This window comes from Xiphophorus couchianus, chromosome 18 (genome assembly GCF_001444195.1).
Source record: "Xiphophorus couchianus chromosome 18, X_couchianus-1.0, whole genome shotgun sequence".
In the NCBI taxonomy this organism is placed as follows: Eukaryota; Metazoa; Chordata; class Actinopteri; order Cyprinodontiformes; family Poeciliidae; genus Xiphophorus; species Xiphophorus couchianus.
This window is the reverse complement of record NC_040245.1, coordinates 19821020-19839164: the sequence shown is the minus strand read 5'-3', so window position 1 is coordinate 19839164 and position 18145 is coordinate 19821020. Positions and strand designations below refer to the sequence as shown.

The 18145-nt window shown below is 37.9% G+C and overlaps 1 protein-coding gene across 3 annotated transcripts in view; it reads left to right on the top strand.

Annotated features, from left to right (window-relative positions):
* Positions 1–18145, top strand: part of limk1a (LIM domain kinase 1a) — a 50694-nt gene that overhangs the window by 19203 nt on the left and 13346 nt on the right. For 2 of the 3 annotated variants that reach the window (XM_027999256.1, XM_027999257.1), the window contains one exon: positions 5362–5500. In XM_027999256.1, the coding sequence (XP_027855057.1) occupies positions 5362–5500 (139 nt within the window). Of the gene's footprint in view, positions 1–5361; positions 5501–14567; positions 14819–18145 lie in introns of those variants that run through there. The other variant, XM_027999258.1, reaches the window with a different exon arrangement.

Sequence of the window (18145 nt, the reverse complement as noted above, 5' to 3'; positions counted from 1 at the left end):
ACCTCAACCTTAGAGCATTAAAATCCCCCCCAGGCTTAGTGAGTGCCAGCTTCACACCCAGGTATGACTTCTGCCTCCGCAGCACTTTGCAGTTATCGAGCGGCTGAGGGTAAAGACAGCTGAGTAGCTGCAGATGTCTTCTGGAGGGTTTGACCCACTTCCAGGCTCCCCTGCCCCCCGGGTTGCTCCGACACGCTGCAGCTCTGCATCCACACTGGGGAGATACTGTCTGGATCTGTCTAATAAATGAATAGCATGTGGGTGTGTGTGTGTGAGTGTGTGTGTGTGTATGTGTGATTCAAGGTCACTGTGTGCCTCTGTGCAGCTCAGAGTATCCAAGACCTTTAGTGGAGTTATTTTGAGCTGCTGGTTTTAGGGTAATACGCTAAAGCAGAGCTTTATGTCAGCAAAGAAAAAAAAAAGAACGGCTAAAGAAATGATCAAAAGCAGCTACAGTGGCCTCACAAATTATTCTTATACTTTTAATTTTTTCTGATTTTTAACATTACAACCAAAAATATCAATGTGTGCTTTTATTTTGCTGGTGTTGCAGCTTGGCAAAATGTAAAAAACCCACCGAGCCGTCGCTGTTTAAATGTGTTTCAGCTGCTTTATAGATCAGCACAAAGTAGTTTATATTTGTGAAGCAAATTTTAAAAGGCTTTCTGATTCTCACATTTTTGTCATGAATTAAAATCTGAAAAGTGTGGTGCGCATATGTAACTCATTTTCATTTTGGGCCTAATCAAGATCATGAATGTATTGAAAAACACAATTAACAAACTTTAAATATTAATAAGTAGTTGTCTCTGCACTCGATGAAAAGCTATTAAAACTAAATAATATTTAGCAACTTCTGAAACTGATGTTGCTTAGTTTTATACAGACAAAAACTAAACAGTGAACAATAACATTTAAGCATGCTGCTCTTCTTTGAAGGTTTGGTTTATGTGGCTTTCTGTAATCTAGAGGGCCACATAAATAGCCACGGTGAGCTGGATTTGGCCCCAGGGTCTTGAGTTTGACCTCGGCCCTAAATCAATTTAAAAGCAATGACCTTAAACAAATAAAACGAGACCAAATTCTTCGACTGGAGTTCGTTCTGAAGACGATTCCATGCAGATGGTGCTGCAAAATTAAAAACCTTTTAGCCAAAATCAGTGCGGATTTGATGATTTGGGTTCCTGCTGTAGTCTCAGCTTCAACTCTACCTCCACTGTCCCAAAATCAATAACCAGCTTCCCTGTTCCTGCTGAAGAAAGGCAAACCCACAGGATGATGCTTCTACCACTGTGTGTTACCATGGTGATGATGCATGCAGGGTGATGTGCGGCGGAGACGGTGTCTCAAGACTGAGAGTCCGACTCGAGTTGCACTTCAGTCATAAAATTAAAAACTTGACTCGACTAAGACTTGTGATCTGGAACTTGAGATTTAACTGGGACTCCTGATCTGAGACTCAAGTTTTATTGCTGGTTTTCATCTCATAATGACGAGACTTTATGTTTTACTTGATTATCAGCCGGTGTGATTCATGGGTTATGGGCCGTTAAAATAAATCTGTTTATTTTAGCTGTAGCCTGATGCAAACTAGATGTTGTGGATTTGATGACTAAAGTTTATATCAGTGGTTACAGACTTGAGATTTGACTTGGACTTCTAGCCCGTTTCACGTTTTATGAAAGAAAAAAGTCTTTTAAACGAAGCTTTATTTACCTTACGCTTCACAAGTTAGTACTATCTGTTGGCTAAAACATCAAAATGGAAAAAACAAGAGGAATATAAGTACTTTTGCAAGACACTACACAACCGCAGAGAGCTGTATTAAATTTAAATCACAGGAGGAAGATTGTACTACAGAGGTTTGCACAACTAATTTTGATATTGATCAGGCAGTTGGACTAATAAATAGTCCAATAAAACATTTACAAATGGACTCAACCTTTTTCTCCAGGGCATGGTCGTTATTTTATTGCCACTGCAGCAAAGTTTAACAATTGAAACGTATAACTGATGTTTTTCTTTATTTTTTTTTTTTTTTGTTTCTGACTCTGATGATTAAATTTAACTCTCTGTATTTTCCAGAAAGCTTTCCAGGATCTGCGCTTTGTTCACAGGGATCCTGGACGGTCTGCATTATTTATATGCATAGTGGCAGAGGATGGCTGCATGAAACTGGTTTCCTGGAAAAGTCCAGTTTAAAACCTGAAAACACTGCAGCTTTCCATGAACCTTCTGATTGTTTGACAGACACATCTGTAAGACCATATGGTGTCATCTTTAAGACATACGCTAAGCAATGCCACTCATGCATGTTCATTATAACAGTCAGTGTAAACAGTTTGCAGAGTTTCCCCCAGTGTATTATAAGCCTGGCGGGCCACCAGGCTTTACTTGTGCCCCCACCAGGCTAAGCATTGCTTATTTTCTTAAGTCTTTTTAAAATGTTTGCATCTTTTAAGACTTTATAGTTGGTGTTGGGGAGTTAATCTTCAAATCTTTCAGTAACACATGATTATCAAGTGATATTTTCAAATTTCCTGTCAACTTGAAAAATGTTTTAACTCAAAAACACAACGGGCCTCTGGATGAATGTCCGCCCTAGAGCCCAACCAAGGTGGAAAACCTTGGTTTGGCACCGAACAGCTGGACAAAGCGCTTTATGCAGCGTTTGAAGCCGTGTTCAAAGCCAGTCCAGTTTGCGGACTGCTTGAAGCAGCGCTGAGTGAAGACAAGTCCAGACGGCGGGCTGACGGGAGGGAAACTTCTCTGGAACGGGAGTGGAGACACTCACTCAGTCATGGACGTTAGACGCAGAGATTTAGTCAGATTACCAAACAAGCACTCACAAGCTTTCAGACACATCAGCCTTTCCTGTGCTCACAAATGCATGACTGTGTACGTTGAGGGGATTAGCACACATTATAAATCAGATTTGTTTGGACATATGGGCATATACACATTTTTTTCTGGTTAGACCCGCTTGACTTCAAATCGTGGTTTACCAGAAGCTCCTGCATCATATGAGATAATCAGGAAAGGTGAACTTTCATTCATCTGTATTTATTTAGATTTTCAAACCTCCGTTGAACTGGGTCATGGTATCTGCAGCATGATCTTGAATTCGGAGGGTGTTTTTTCTCCAGCTGTGTGTTTATCAGCCTCTCTCTGAGTGTAAGCAGCCATGCTAAGTCCGATATCTGTCAGGCTCCCCGACCAGTTTCTGTTTGGATTACACAGGTGTCGTAGGTTCAGATTCAGTCCTCAGTCTCAAGAGTGTTGTAAATTATTTGGCCTGATTTTGGTCCACATGGCACATTTTTATTTTTAGCAGCATTGACATATCCCAGGAGAATCATTCGCAGATGTTTGCCAGGTGTTTGCTCAAAGCGTATTGATTTTTCCTGGAGCCGTCAACAGGTTGCTGTTTCTTTCTGAACAAATCTCTCCTTCTCACAATCTGCACATAAACGGCGGTCAATAGCGTCAAGCGACCGGTTGATCGAAGCGGCGAGCTCAGCTGCAGATTTATTTTGTGGTTTGACGTCACTCTGTTTTCCCAGATGGGCAGGTGCTGCGGTGTCTTTTGGTGTGTGATCACATGTAACTGTTGGGTTCGCCGAGGAGCTCGCAGTCGCCATGAAAACTGTAATTTGTGGCTCTGGAGGAGATTGTTAGGAGGGTGCAAGTGCAGCCGCCCGAGTTCAGCACAATATTATGTTCAATCAAAACAATAATGACTTATTACAGGGTTTGCTGTCTGAACCGCTGATGGAGGAAGAATACTAATGCACCATTTTCTTTCCTGTGCCAATGTTGAGAAAGTACCAGTCAGGGTTTTTTTTTCTTTTTTTTAATTGCTTTTACTGATCTGAGTCAGTTAAAATGGCGTTTGCTGACACCAATCCAAATCTGATGCTTGGTACTAAAATCAACTGCACGTTTTTACTTAAAGAAATTATGATAAAGCATGTTTCATCAGTATTTCTTTGGATTTGTGTGATTTATGATTATTTCTCCATTTTAACTCATTAACCAATGGCATGCTACAATATCAGTTTCCATGACAACACAGATTTTGATCTAACAGGAGTTTCTTCAGGACATTATTTTGTTTCTAAACTTACATCTGACTTGACAGACAGCTGCAGTCTTCAGTAAATTCACTCTGGTTGGACATGACTCGCTAGTAAAATGCTTCAGTGTGGCTCCAGTTATTCAAATGAAATCAAAAGTTACTGAAAAACGTATTTTCATGCTACAAAAACCTGGTGCTTTGCTTTAAAAGATGTACAATTCAATTAATTTTGGCCCCACAGCTTTCGGGGTGTGTCAGAGACACCGGGTCTTCGGTATCATGCAATTGAGCTCAAAATTATTCATACCTTTGCCAGATTTAGATTAAAGCAATTTTCATTCAACCAAGAAGTCTTTCAATCAGAAATGAGACGATTATCTGCCAAAGGAGATTAAAATAATGTACAAAAGATGTATTTTCTTCTTCAATTATTAGCATCCCTGACAAGTTTTCTGTATATATTCCACTGTCATTCTAACAATTCATCTTTTGCAATGAGCTCGAAGTCTTAAGGTGGAAGGCCTCCTTGCCATCACCCTAATTTATAGCTTCCTCCACAAATTGTTTAGCAGATTCAAGACAAGAGTTTGCAATGGTCTCTCTAAATCAGTGTTTCCCAACCCTGGTCCTCAAGGCACACTGCATGTTTTAGGTATTTCCTTGCTTCAGTCCAGCTGATTTCAGTTTATGACTGATTTACAGGTGTTTGTTGAACTGCAATCAGTTGAATCAGGCACATTAAAGCAGGGAAACCTCTAAAACATGTAGGACAGTGAGCCTTGAGGACCAGAGTTGGGAAACACTGGTCTAAATGATTCATTATTCTTCCTTCCTTTCACAAAGAACATGTTAGTCAAATTAAAAGATAACTTTAAATCTGACATTGTTGAAAATGATTAGCAAGACTGTTACTTATTAATTATTGTGAATGAGATATGGATTAAATTACAATATGCAATATTCCTGTGGTTTGTTTACATTCCACGTTTTTTTGTGGATGTTGAAACAGGGATGCACCAATGAATCGACTTTAGTTCAAAACTAAAGTCACCTTATTTAAAAAAGCTCATAATTGTTTCTAAAAGCATCATTTTTTTCAGTTTTAAGAAAAATCAGGCAAAAGTTAAGGGCACAGGCTTTGACCAGTAAATAAGGATAATCCTGCACTTCTTCCTTTTAATCAGATCTCAAACAAAACATGAAATCATTACTGGCCAGTAAAAGCCTAACTGGTGCATCTCTGCTACATAATTTTGCTAAACGTGTCCGTTTCCATTTCTCAGGTGTTGCAAGTGCAGCGCCTCACTTTCCCACTGGTATTACGAGAAAGATGGACGGCTGTACTGCAAGAAGGACTACTGGGCCAAGTTCGGGGAGCTGTGCCACGGCTGCAACGACCCGATCACCACCGGCCTCATCATGGTAAGAGCAGCCTCATCGCTCAGCGCCCCCTGTCCCCTGCTGGCTCTTTGTTTGCTGATGAAACTCAAGTTACACCTGAGTCCACACATTTTAGTTGCCCCGGTTATTGTGTGCCAACATGGATGGATGCAGGCCAGACCTGTAACTGACCCTGATCGTGTTAGCGGCTCTGTGAGATTGTTTTCCAGACCGCCATTGACAGAAACGGCTGTTGTCGGGGCAGGAAGGGCTGATCAGGTGGACAACACATGTGGTCACAGCAGCAGATAAACAGTCGCCTCCTTCTGCTGAGAAGTGACGCTGCATTATTCAGAAGACAAGATGCCAACATCAGAGGAGACTTGTCTGTTCACTGATGAGTGAAAATTACACACATTTTTAAAGCTTAAGGAAACTAATACATTAATTTAATAAAGTGTTTTCTATGTATGGCAGAGAGCCTGGTGTGGATTTTGTTTACAAACAGCAGAAATGCAGATAAAATGCAGGTGTTTGTGTGCTTAAGAAAAAGATCATTTTACAATACAAAGCAAATTGATCAATAACTACTATGAGCTGATTTTTAAACCGTCATTAGGGTTGGTTTTTTTTATCGTTTAGCTTTTTTAATAGGAAACTTAATTGAAAAATCTGTTTTTTTGTCTGTGTTCTCATTGCTTAAGAAGATTTTCAAGTTTACATGATAACATTAGAAGTTAGTCATTAGATATTTTTTTGTTGTAGTTTGTAGTTTTCCTTATTACTCTTTACTTCTCTAAAGGAGCAACAGTTTATGTGTATTTGTCTTTCTTTTAGTTTGATGTTTTCTTCTTTTTGCAGCTAGTCATTTCCGCTTTTCTAATAGTTACTTACTTGATAACTAATCTTTTTACAAAAACACTGTAAATAGTTTAGGAATCGGGTCTGTTGCATGTTTTAAGATATTATTAAACACTAGAAATGTTTTCAACTAAACATGTCCCCGTATCTGTACAGGGCTAACTTCGGTTGAAATTAAGTTAATTTAACAGACCGGTCATGCTGTTGACATTTTCCTACTTTACTCCTCATCTGGATGTTTTATATTACAACCAGTCATTAAAATGAAACATTACAGTCAATCAAGTCAATGTCATGCTCAACTTTGTTGCTGCAGATGTTTCTGCCTGACGGCGTTAATATGCTGCTAAATTCAGGGCTGGATTGATTAAGAAAACTGTTTCTGACAAGACGCCTTAAATGTGCGTCGCTTTATCATTTGTTTCTAAATATTCAGCACATGCAACTACTTCTTCACTATGCTCCTGTCTTGCTTATGTTCCCCGTGGAGAAGCTGGATAAAGATCTAGGCTAGTGTTAGTATGTTTATTTTCTATTTTCATATGACTTGTTGATATTTCACTCGTAAAAGATTCCAGTGCAGTTTCGGTATGAGGACTTTTTTTTCCCACAGCTTCGTAAATGTAGAGCGTTGCTTTTAAAGGCCATAAAATTTAATGTCTAGTGTTTTACCTGCTCTCTTGCTAACTCTCCCAAACATACAGACAGATCTTTTAAGATATCTAGCAGCACACAAATCAGGCTAAATGGCTCATCCAGGGAATTGCAGCAGTAAATACTGTCTCTCTTAGCAGTAAGTAACCATGTAAAGGGTGAAAAGCACTAAGATTGTTTTGAGAAAAGGTAGGAAACATCATATGGACACCCTAAACTGTAATTTTGCAAACCTAAATTGGATCAAAATGTATGCTGTGATTTGAAAAATATATATTTATCTGTGTAGCTTTCTATTTCACTTCCTGCTGGTGGAAGACATGACATCATAGTCAGTAGAAACAAGAATTTGTGGTGAAGTTTTGTCAAGCGCTCTGATACAAAAGAGCCAAATCAAATACTTGGGATTACTCTGGAATTGATTGGATATTCCAAATAGGCCTACATAGACAGGCAAAGTTAAATCTGTAAAGTCATTTTGATACCCGTACGAATGTTTGTACAGCACTGAACTGGTTGGATATTATCAGAGTGGAAATATCACAACACAAACATGCAACAGTCCGTTGCAAAAGCAGCTTGTTAGGACACGTATCAGACCTGTGGACGCAATGTTGTCCAAGCTGAAAGATTCTTATCTTCAGGTGGCTTTAGCGGGAACACCAACATCCAGAAGCCTTATCTGACGCTCCCCTCCTCCCTTTGCAAAATTGCCAAGTCTTGACCAGTCCGCGGTAATAAAAAGGTTGGGAACCACTTTAACTCCCACAGGAGTATTTTGGAATATTTTTGGCTTCAGGAACAGAAATGCTAGAGAATGTGATGAGGATATTGTAGAGTCAAGAAGACAGTGTGGAAAATAATGTCAGCTGATTGAGGGAATAATATGCAGAGGCTGCATTATGGAAATGTGTCATTATTTAGTATGTGTCATTATTCACTATTTAGTATGAAATGTAAATGATGAGCAGTTTGGCCACCAGCTGATCGGGGGCAGTAAAACGTAGCTCGTCTTAAATGTGGTTAACATTTGTGGCTGAGCCGAATCACAGTGGCTCATTTTACATTTTATGGACTCGTTGCTGACAAAACGTGACACCAGGAAAAATGATGTCTGAGCTTTTGTTCTACAAAACGTTTAATAACTAGTTGAGGTGATGGATTGGTCTGCAAAAGCAAGATTTAATCATTTGTTCACCGACTGGTGTTCATTTGAAATGAATTATGATCTTTGCTTTTCTCTAAATCTTAGTGTAGTGCGTAGATTAACATTTGCATTACCTTCAGACAGATTACCCTGGGCAGTGCAATCTCAGTGAGAGTCTCTATAAAGTGAATGAATTAGGCAGAGAGATTGCTGCTTCCCTCTTCTCTGGTTTATTGCCCCTCTCACTCTGCAGAGTCCCTGATTGACCGCAGCTGCACTTTAACAGATTTGACATCAGCCACTCAATCTGCGCTGCTGAGTCGACCGTACCAGCTGTATTACCTTGCTGACGCTTTCGCCAAGGTCAGGGCTGCACGGCTGACCTCATTGGGCTCAGGAGAGAAACAGTCCTATTTTAAATGTTCACTGATGAAACACAGTTGCCACAGTGAGTCAAAACAATTTCATGTTGCAGCGATGAGTCAGAGACTGCAGAGACGATATCTACACACCATGGTCAGTTTGTTGGAAATGGGCTACAAGGAGCTTTGTTCTCATTTCACCTGATTTCATCAAAGCTATTTTTTACTATGTCTGTCATAGGAACTAAGTGGGGATTTGCATTAATTTTACCTGTTATGTCAGAGTTGTTTGCTTGTGGCAGTGGGGTTTCTGTTGAGGATTAGCACAGCTTCAGAAAACTGTTTGTCATGAACGTTTTGAGGAGCAGAAATCATACAGCGTATCCTTCATGCATCTGTGTTTCCGCTGAAATGCTCGTCTCTCTGCATGCACTAACCTCACTGTAAACACACATTTTAAGCTGTTTTGTCTGTGTTGACCGGGTTACGGTCCACTAACTATGTTAACTATGTTCCTTTCCCAATCAATCGCTCATTTGGTAATCAGCGCCTTTAGTAATAAAATTTTTATTCACTCTGAGATTGATTTACTAATGATTTAATGGAGCAGAAACAAGCAAGTCTAAAGATAAACAATATTGCAGTAATTACACATTACTACCAAAAACGAGACGTCAGAGCTTAGGAAATTTGACGCACAAAATATTAATTAAATTCATTGACGTTTAAGGTTATCAAGAGGATTTTGGTGTCTCAGGAGTTTAAGGAAAGTTTCTGATTTCCAATAATTAACAACAGTTTGAGGAAGAAAAGAAAAAGAGGAAGATGAGGTCAAGATCTCAAACCCATCAGGACCGATTTTTCCAACAGAACTGCAACTAAAGAAAGAAATGAATGACTTATTTGTGATTCAACATCTGATTGTTGCCTCAGCCGTAGGGAAAATCTCTGCAGAAGCAGCGATGGCTAATATGTGGAGTGGAAACTCATACAACATATTGGTTTATTTAACCAATATGTTTATTGGTTTATTGTTTATTATTATTGCCTATAATACTGTTTATTATAGGCAAAATAACAATGCCACAAGATTTAAAACTTTTTTTCGCTCCATTGAAGGTTTTTGTCATTTGTATCAAAGTAAAAAAAACAAAACAATTTGTTAAAAGCCTATAGAAAATAAATGAACCATTTTAAACATATATATTTTTTCTACTACTTGCAATTATTGGTTTAGTTTCTCTCCATTGTTTCCTCTCTATGAATCAACTATTTGCTTAGGGCGGTTGTTTTGCATATTTTAGGATAGTTTTGTGTTGGACAATCACATTGCATTGTGTTGACTGACTGTTTGCTCAGAATGAGCCTTTTGTTCTCTGCAGTGTCAGCACTGGGTAAATTGGGAGTAATTCAGCCAGAGACGAGGCTCTCAGTTATTTACAACCTTAGGCTGATTGATGTGATTACATCAGAGTTAGCTGATGTAATTTAAGTTCCTCTCCTTTTCCATCTTTCCTGCTGTCTGTTTCTAATCAGTCACTCAGAACTAATCAGTCGGCAATAATCCAAGATATCTAAACGTTTAGTTCAGAATCAGGCACTATTAATTCAATTATTTTAACAATTTATCAATGTTTTTTGGAAGAAGCATTTCTATTTTTTTAAATAATCATGTCTATACAGTGTAAATAAAAAGCAGTTTTCTGTTAGGTTAGCAGAGTATCCTGTTAGCTAGTAGCTATTTACCTCTGACATCTCTAATTTTACTTTTTATAAACATATGTTTGATTAAAATGAACATTGTTCTTTTATTCTACGAACTACTGACTACATGTCTCTGAAATTCCAAGCAGAGATTTAGTATTTATTTGCAGAAAATGAGAAATGGTCAAAATAAAGAAAAAGATGCAGTGCTTTCAAACCTCAAATAATGCAAAGAAAACAAGTTTATGTCAATTTAGAAACAACAATACTAATGTTTTAACTCAGGAAGAGTTCAGAAATCAATTTTTGGTGGAATAACCAGGAGGTTTTCAATGGGCTTTAGTGCAGTGGTCCCGTAGGTATTTTCTGTGAAATGTAACTCCTAATCATATCTAAAATATTTTTTAAAAATGCAACTTGGGAAGCCGGAATATTGTCACAATGCTACTTTACATGCTACTGGATGTTGTTTGCAAAAAGCATAATTTAATACACAACACCCCAGAAGTGAAAGGGATTTGCTTTAATTTTCCTAAATAGGTATAAAACCTTTTATATATTAAACTGTCTTTCAAAATGGACATGAAGCAAAACAATTCGATAAATACCACAACACAAAATTTATGTCCACTTAGTGTCGAGTAAAAACTGTACTGAGTACACATTAATAGAAAAAAAAAGTTCTTGCTTACTGCCTCAGCTAAATTCATACATTCACTATTATTATTTTGACATTTGCAGCTAATATGACCTTAATCAGGTGTTTCCACATGACCCAAAGCGTCCTACATTAGCAGTTTTCTGTACTTTCCATTGTGATGCTTCACTTTCAGTTACTATCGATCTTTGGAGTTATGCCAGTTTTGGGTTTTTTCCTTTGTTTCACTTTCAATATTTTTTTTTTCTGGTGCAACAAAATGTTTTGAAACAGAAGGAGGAGGAATTCAAGATCTTTCTGCGAAATCACAAGCAGTTGAAAATCCTCTGAGGGAACTTTGTGTTTCCTTATGAAACTCCCTAAAACATGGAGAGCGCTAACATCAGGGAATGCACCTCTTTTACATACAGAGTCATTTTCTGAACATTTTACAATAAAGTAAAATGGGCTGACACATTAATGAGTGGGGTATAAATGTTAACTTTGTAGCAGTTTTGGGTTGAATCCCAAACCATTGTTTGTCATTGTTGGTACAGAAATAATTGCCAGATGTTTTGCTGAGTCAACATTAAATGGAAAGTCCCACATCTACATTTGCAGCTTACCAACTCCCACCAGTATTACAAAGCTGTGTGTAACTAGAAATCTTCCTACTGTTTCTATAAATACCTCCTGGTTGGTTTTGCCTCTAACTGATCACACAGCCATGTGTTGTTGGGAAATAATTTTTCATCTTTTTGCAAGAAATGCTGCTCCTTGTGAGATTGTAGGAACTTTTTCAATTGTGCAACATGAGGGATGAATGTGACTTGACCTCTGGGAGGTCGGAGGCCCACATCACATACAGTCGGAGGGTTCAGCGTGCTGGGCCTTTTCAGTCAATCGCACGTCAACTGTATGGATCAGACGCCATAATTTGATCAGTTTTTCCATTCGGTGCTTCAGTCAGAGACCCACATTGACTTCTCATTTCCTCCCATTGGTGTGGAAACCGTGACGAAAGCGGCAGCCTCTGTAGGCTGAAATCCCCCCTGAGGTGTAGCTGCGGGCTGGGCTGGTTTCACTTCTGACCTCAGAAACAACAAACTTGACTAAACTCACACTTTTGCTTTTGCTTTTTTACCATGCAAGTAATTGAATTTGAAGTCATGGATTATATGGGGGGGGTTTCTTCTTGGTAAGGAAAATTCAGTAGATTTAAAGAGAAGTGGAACAAACAAGTGACTGCACTAAGTAATACCTGTTTTGCAGCAGTTCTTAAGTCTTACATCATTGTGTCATACCAGACAAACAGGAGATCGCCCAGCAAAACAAGCATAATGAGGTTTTATCGGAATGAAATGAAGGAAAAACAAACAGACTTTATCTGAAGTCTAACGCTACAAAATAAGTGATTTATGAGACCTGAGTCTGGATAGGATTTAAATAGCAAAAACATTTATCCCATGTGATAAAAGGAAGCCAGTAAGTGTGGATCATTTGGGTAAATTATTAATGTTGTCACCTCTTTTAGCTGTTTGGTTGTCATGGAAACACATTGTATAGTACACACATTTCTTGTCACACTCACAGAGGTGTGTATGTTGTCATCTTAAGGGTGTGTTGGATTCATCATACTGTGAAATTTGGTGACCGTTGATTATTTATGTTATCAACGGACATCTTTTAAAAAATAGATAGATATATATATATTTCTGTTTTGATTTTCTTTTCCAGAAATGTGGTTACACTTCATAACACAAATACATCTTTAGTTAATCACTTAGAGTAAATCTTTTAACACCTTTCACTTATCAACACTTAAAGTAAGGAGAAGAAAAGCCTTTAAATCCTACACAATAGCCTGTTATTAACAGAGTACAAAGTATGGAGATTACCAGGTTTTAGCTATGAAAAGAGACATAAACCTTAAAGTCTAGACTTTAGAAAAAATGGCTTATGAAAATATTTTATCTATAACTCACCTTACAGTACTTAAATTAAATCTCATTTGAGTTTTTCAACCTAACTGCTGTTGTAGTCAATAGAAACCCCTCGTTGAAAAAGAGAAAAGTTAATCATGGCATTTTGACGTATCACATAAAACTCAAAATTATTGAGTGAAAACAGAACAAACAGGTTTGGTTTGCTTGTATTGTGTAACTTGTTGAGTCCTCCTGATACTGGCGCACAAAGTAAAACAGAAAGAAAATGAGATTAGCATCTCAGTTGTTTTATGGCTCATGTTTGTTTTAGATCGGATCGATTAGTCAAAGCAGTAGCGGTTGAGTCTGGGTGTGAAGAGCAGCTATCGGTTGCTAGTTTGATTCCAACTTTATCCTAAATGTTTTCACGTATAAATATATAAATGTACAACAAAGTTCAACCTGGTCAACTTTGTATGGTTGAAACAGTCAGATTAATTACATTGGCTGTCCAGCCTTCTGCCGTTGATGTCTGGATGTCTCAGTCCAGTTTCTGATGCAGCATCCAGAACTCCCACAGTAACTTGATAATGGTCCAGCAGCCTGGACCAGTACCTGGACTCTGTCTCCACCACTTTATCATGACAACCAGCAGGAAGCACACAGAGTTCATTTGACCTTCTATTAATAACCTCACGCTTCGTCGCCGAGGACGGGGTCAGAACCCGCTGGACCGCAGGACGTTTCATTTCTGTGATCTGTACAAGTAAAGAAAGAGAAAACCGTAATTAATTAGATGTACTTTACAGCACTAGTAACTGAATGTTTGCTTTACTTTCAAAGTATTTAACCCTGCTGAAAACCTAAACGTAAGATGAAGAGGCCACTTAAATCACAGTACTATTTTGTTTTATATGAAATCCGTCATTTCCATTCACATGCTGATAGTGAAGCTACTGGGTTGCAGTGATGGCAAAGTTACTTTAAAAAAGTAACTTTAGTCAGATTACTGATTGATTACTACTTGAAAAAGTAACTTAGTTAGAAGACTGATTACTTGATTTGGAAAGTAACTACGTTACATTTAAAGTAACTTTTTTAGTTACTTTCAGCAGCTGCTAACAACAATGGTGTGAAAAAGTTCAAAGTTTCGCAAGGCTTTCTACTCTTGCTTTTCTTAAAGTTTGGTGGTTTTATTTATTTAGCAAGTCTCGACAAAACAAGTCGTGCCAGCTCTCGAAACTATCAGAAAGTGATGTCACTAAAAAACTGAAAATTATAAAACACTTTCATAGTTAGATTGCGTTTCTTTCTTTTTTTTGTTAAAAATTGGCGCAATTTGTGTCTCTGTCTGTTTAATAGTTTTGAGATCTTGTCGGGTCCCGTTGCTGCCTGTTGACTCAAACCTGATCTGTTGTCATTTGGTTTTGTCTGAATGATTCATGGGGCTGAGAGGCTTAACAAACAACGAAACGTTATTTTGAAAGTAGTCAGATTGTTGATAAGAAAAAAGTAAAATAAAAAAAAAAACAACAACTTACAAGCAGCACCTAAGAAAACCATTTAAAAAAAATCCCACACAAGTCTCAACATCCCAAACAGATTACAAGAAAATGCGTGTTTTTGATGAGGAGATTTCTAAAGACAACATCAGGGGGTGTGTGTGGAGGTGGAGGTGGAGGTGTGTGTGTTGGCTGCATCTGGCTGGCGGGCGCATGTGCCAAGAGTGGGCGGGTCCAAACAGGAAACGATGAGGTCATTGCAAAAAGTAAGAGGGTAGAGGGATGGGTGGAAGAGCCTGGAGGAGGGACATTGATTCAGAGATGAGCTAAGCTGCAAAGGCGTGGGCTGCTCTCCCCTCTCTCTTTCTCTCCCTCCCTCCGTCTGCAGCTCTGTGACTCCGCTCGGCTTGGCTGCTGCCAGTGTTTTGTTGTGACAGCGAGGGGAAACGCTTGCCTCAGTAGAATGAACTAGAAGAGCAAGGAGGAGACTCCAGCTCTCGCTGACATGGTGGGAGACTTGTTTTTCTGGAGCTTCTGCTGTCTCAGGCTGTGGAGACGGGATAAGAAGGTGAGGACGGCCACTGCTCTCACTTCCTGGGTGCCTTTTGGATCATATGTAGTATTCATGGACGGGCCAGGACGCAGGCAGGCTCACGGAGGGGGCGGGGGACGGTCTGCCGGGTCGCTTTCCTGCATGCGTTTTAAAAATTTAACGCTGAATTCAACCCGTGATGCTGCATTTTGTGGGTCATTTGAAAGTAGGCCACTGTATCACTCTAAAACTACAGTCCTGCTCTATTTTTGCTTTATTGCGAACAACTGACGAGACATGCCTTCCAGTTTTAGAAGCTCCTCTTTCTCAGCTATCTAACATAAAAGTACAACTTTCAGGGTATTTTTTTAATTTGCCGCTTTCTAAACACAGCGATGGGTTTCCTCATTTTACCACAGTGGATGTGGGATCTGCAGAGCGAGAAGCCAGAATTCATTAGAGGAGGCCTGTGTGTATCTACTGTGTTACTGTACTGTTTGTGGTGGAAGGGGGTTTCCATTCAGAGAGCATCAATGTGGCTCACTGTCTTCATTCCAGTTCTGTTTCCCTAAATTATTCCCACAGCAGCTTAAACGTGTGAGCAGCGCTCTTGGTAAACTTTGTTTGACCGTCTCTCTGCTCAAACAGTCTTGATCACAGCTTTCTGCAACATTTTAATCATATTTATGTGAATGTAAGCTCTGTGGAGTCCCTTTGATATGTTTATTTTTCTTGGTATTTGGCACTTTTTGCTTTCTCTCTGTGTTACGTCAGATAGAGCTGTTTTTATTTATTTATTTAATTAATGAACATAAAGTTTATAGGATCAAAAGAAAGGTAAAGCAGATTAAAAGGACCAGCGATTGAGTTTGCTCTCAAACTGCAGATGAATATATGAGCTAAAGTCAGTGTTAACATTGGGTGCTAAGGTCAGTGCTGTTATTTATCTTATCAGTACTCTTCTCTGGAGTCGAGTAGAATGAAAAATATTTTGAAACCTACTGGTTTATTTTCATCCTTGGTTCCCCTTTTTGTCGCAACTCATCTGTTTTTATATAAATAACTGCATGACTTCATCTTTTTAAGGGCTCTTCTCATGTTTGCAGTGTGCTCTGCTTCAGTCTGTTTTCCTGTTGCAACATTTAATCCACAAGGGAATTGTGAAATTACGTGGGGAATTTGAAGAATGTTACGGTGGAAAGTCTGAAATAAAACTTTACTAAAACGGGAACTGAACGACGCGCTTAGAAACATGACTAATGTAAGAAATAAAAATAATGCATTCATGAAATGTATGAATAACGAGGAAAAAATCAATAAATTAACTTCACATTAACATCACCAAATACCTAAATTATTAATAAGTACTGCATATTATTCAATTTTAAAAGAAATTGACGATGGTACAACCCAGTAGATAAGCCAGGATTGGAAACCCCAGGAAGGTTGATGGCGTAACATTAAAATAGAAATTAAATGAAAGATGCAGCTCATAAACAGACAAAGTTTGACTTCAACAACAAAGGAGAACAAGATGGAAGACAAAATAAAAGACGAAATCAATCACAAACCTTAAAAGTGGTTGCAGGTTTGGATATTGTTTAAGATATTTTATTTATTTATCTATTATTTATTTAGCTATGGACAATTACAAATACAGTGGAACTCCAATTGCATTGTTTTAGTGTTAAAGTAGCTTTGCTGATTTTCAACACAAGTCCACAGGAGACTTTTGATAGATCAGAAAACAAAAACAGGAGAAAAGTAAAAGAAGTTAAAATCTCAAGCAGCAAAGTTGGGCCAGTGTTCAAAGACCCTTAAACACCCATAAAAATTACATCTCAACAAAAAGCCCTTCTGGTTTTCTTTGAGCTGTTTTTCACTTTTGCATTTTCCATTTTTCCCAATTTACCAGAAATCCACTCAAGACAATTCTGTAATGCTATAGAACTATGATTTACAGCCTGCACTTTTTAAACAGTTTAGCTTTAGGTGGTTAATATGCCATCATAAAGTCCTCAGAATAATGCTTAAGGAATCAGCAAATTTCATAAATTCTTACAAACTAAGAAAACTTTTGTGCCAAAAACTGGTGATTTAATGGATCTTCCATCACCTCTGCAGTTTTTCTAGTCGATTAGAAAACTGCAGTCAACGGCTCAAGTACAGCTGGCTTTTTGTAAAAATGATCACAAATAATTTATTTTATGCTCATGGACAAAACATTTTAAAAATGTTTTAAATTTGGACCAGTACTTTAACTTTATAGCCGTTAATGGTATTTATTTTCTACAAATATTTGGATCGGTGGTGAAACAACACCGTTAACTTCACTTAAAACAAAATTTAGGATTTATTTTAAACTTACATTTTATTTATGGTTTTTTTTATGTACAGTTGTAATTTTGGCTGCTGAATCTGTTAAAATGGACAAAATCCATGCTACCTAATTTGTGTTTCAAATTAACAAATTGATTGAAGTTCTACTTTGGACTTAATGAAAAGAAAATAATAAAATAGATTTTTCAGAATTCCTGCTCCTTTTAACTTAAATATTTTAGCCCTCCCAAAAAAATATTTTATTGACGGTTTTGTTTTTTTAACATTTCTCATAAGGCTTATTTGGTCAATTATTAAAGTGAACTCTCAATAGGAGCTTTTTGTTTGTTTGTTTTATTAAATTTATCAAAATGAAAAAGCCCATCGACACACAGTATCTTGTCCAAAAGTTTAGTAAAGATAGGTAAAGGTTCTTGGCAATAACATGAATTATTTTCTTATTCTTTCATTTTACGTTGTGTTTAATTGAAAATGTTTCACATAAAATTGTTGCTTTAAAACAAACAATGCAAAATTAATTTGTGTTTTTTTGTGCAAAGTGGAAAGTAACCAGCAAGTCAAGGCCTTATAAAAATATAAAAATCTGTGTTGGCTAGCAAAAGTCTGACCAGTTAAATCTCTAAAGACAATAAAGTTAAAAAACAGTTACTGTTTCTGTATAATTAAATATCCTGAAAACCATTTCTGACTATTAATTGATGCAAAGGTTGTGGAGAAAGTGTTTAGCTCACACTAATACAGTTGATCTGAATGCAACCCCCCCTGATTTAATAAATTAGCCTTTCATCCTTAAGGTTATTAATTTGTGATAGAAACGTATAAAGATGCCTTATTGTTGTGCAACAGTGTTTAGTCGTGCACCGTGTGGACTCACAGGACCGAAGGGGCGAAATCAGAATAGTCTGTGGTTTGTTGTTGGAGGCTGATTTTGGTCAGAGATAGAGATAAAATGAAGAGCCACAGTCAGAAGCGTGATGATGAGCTCATCCACATTAGATTCACCACAGACACAACACACCCGCA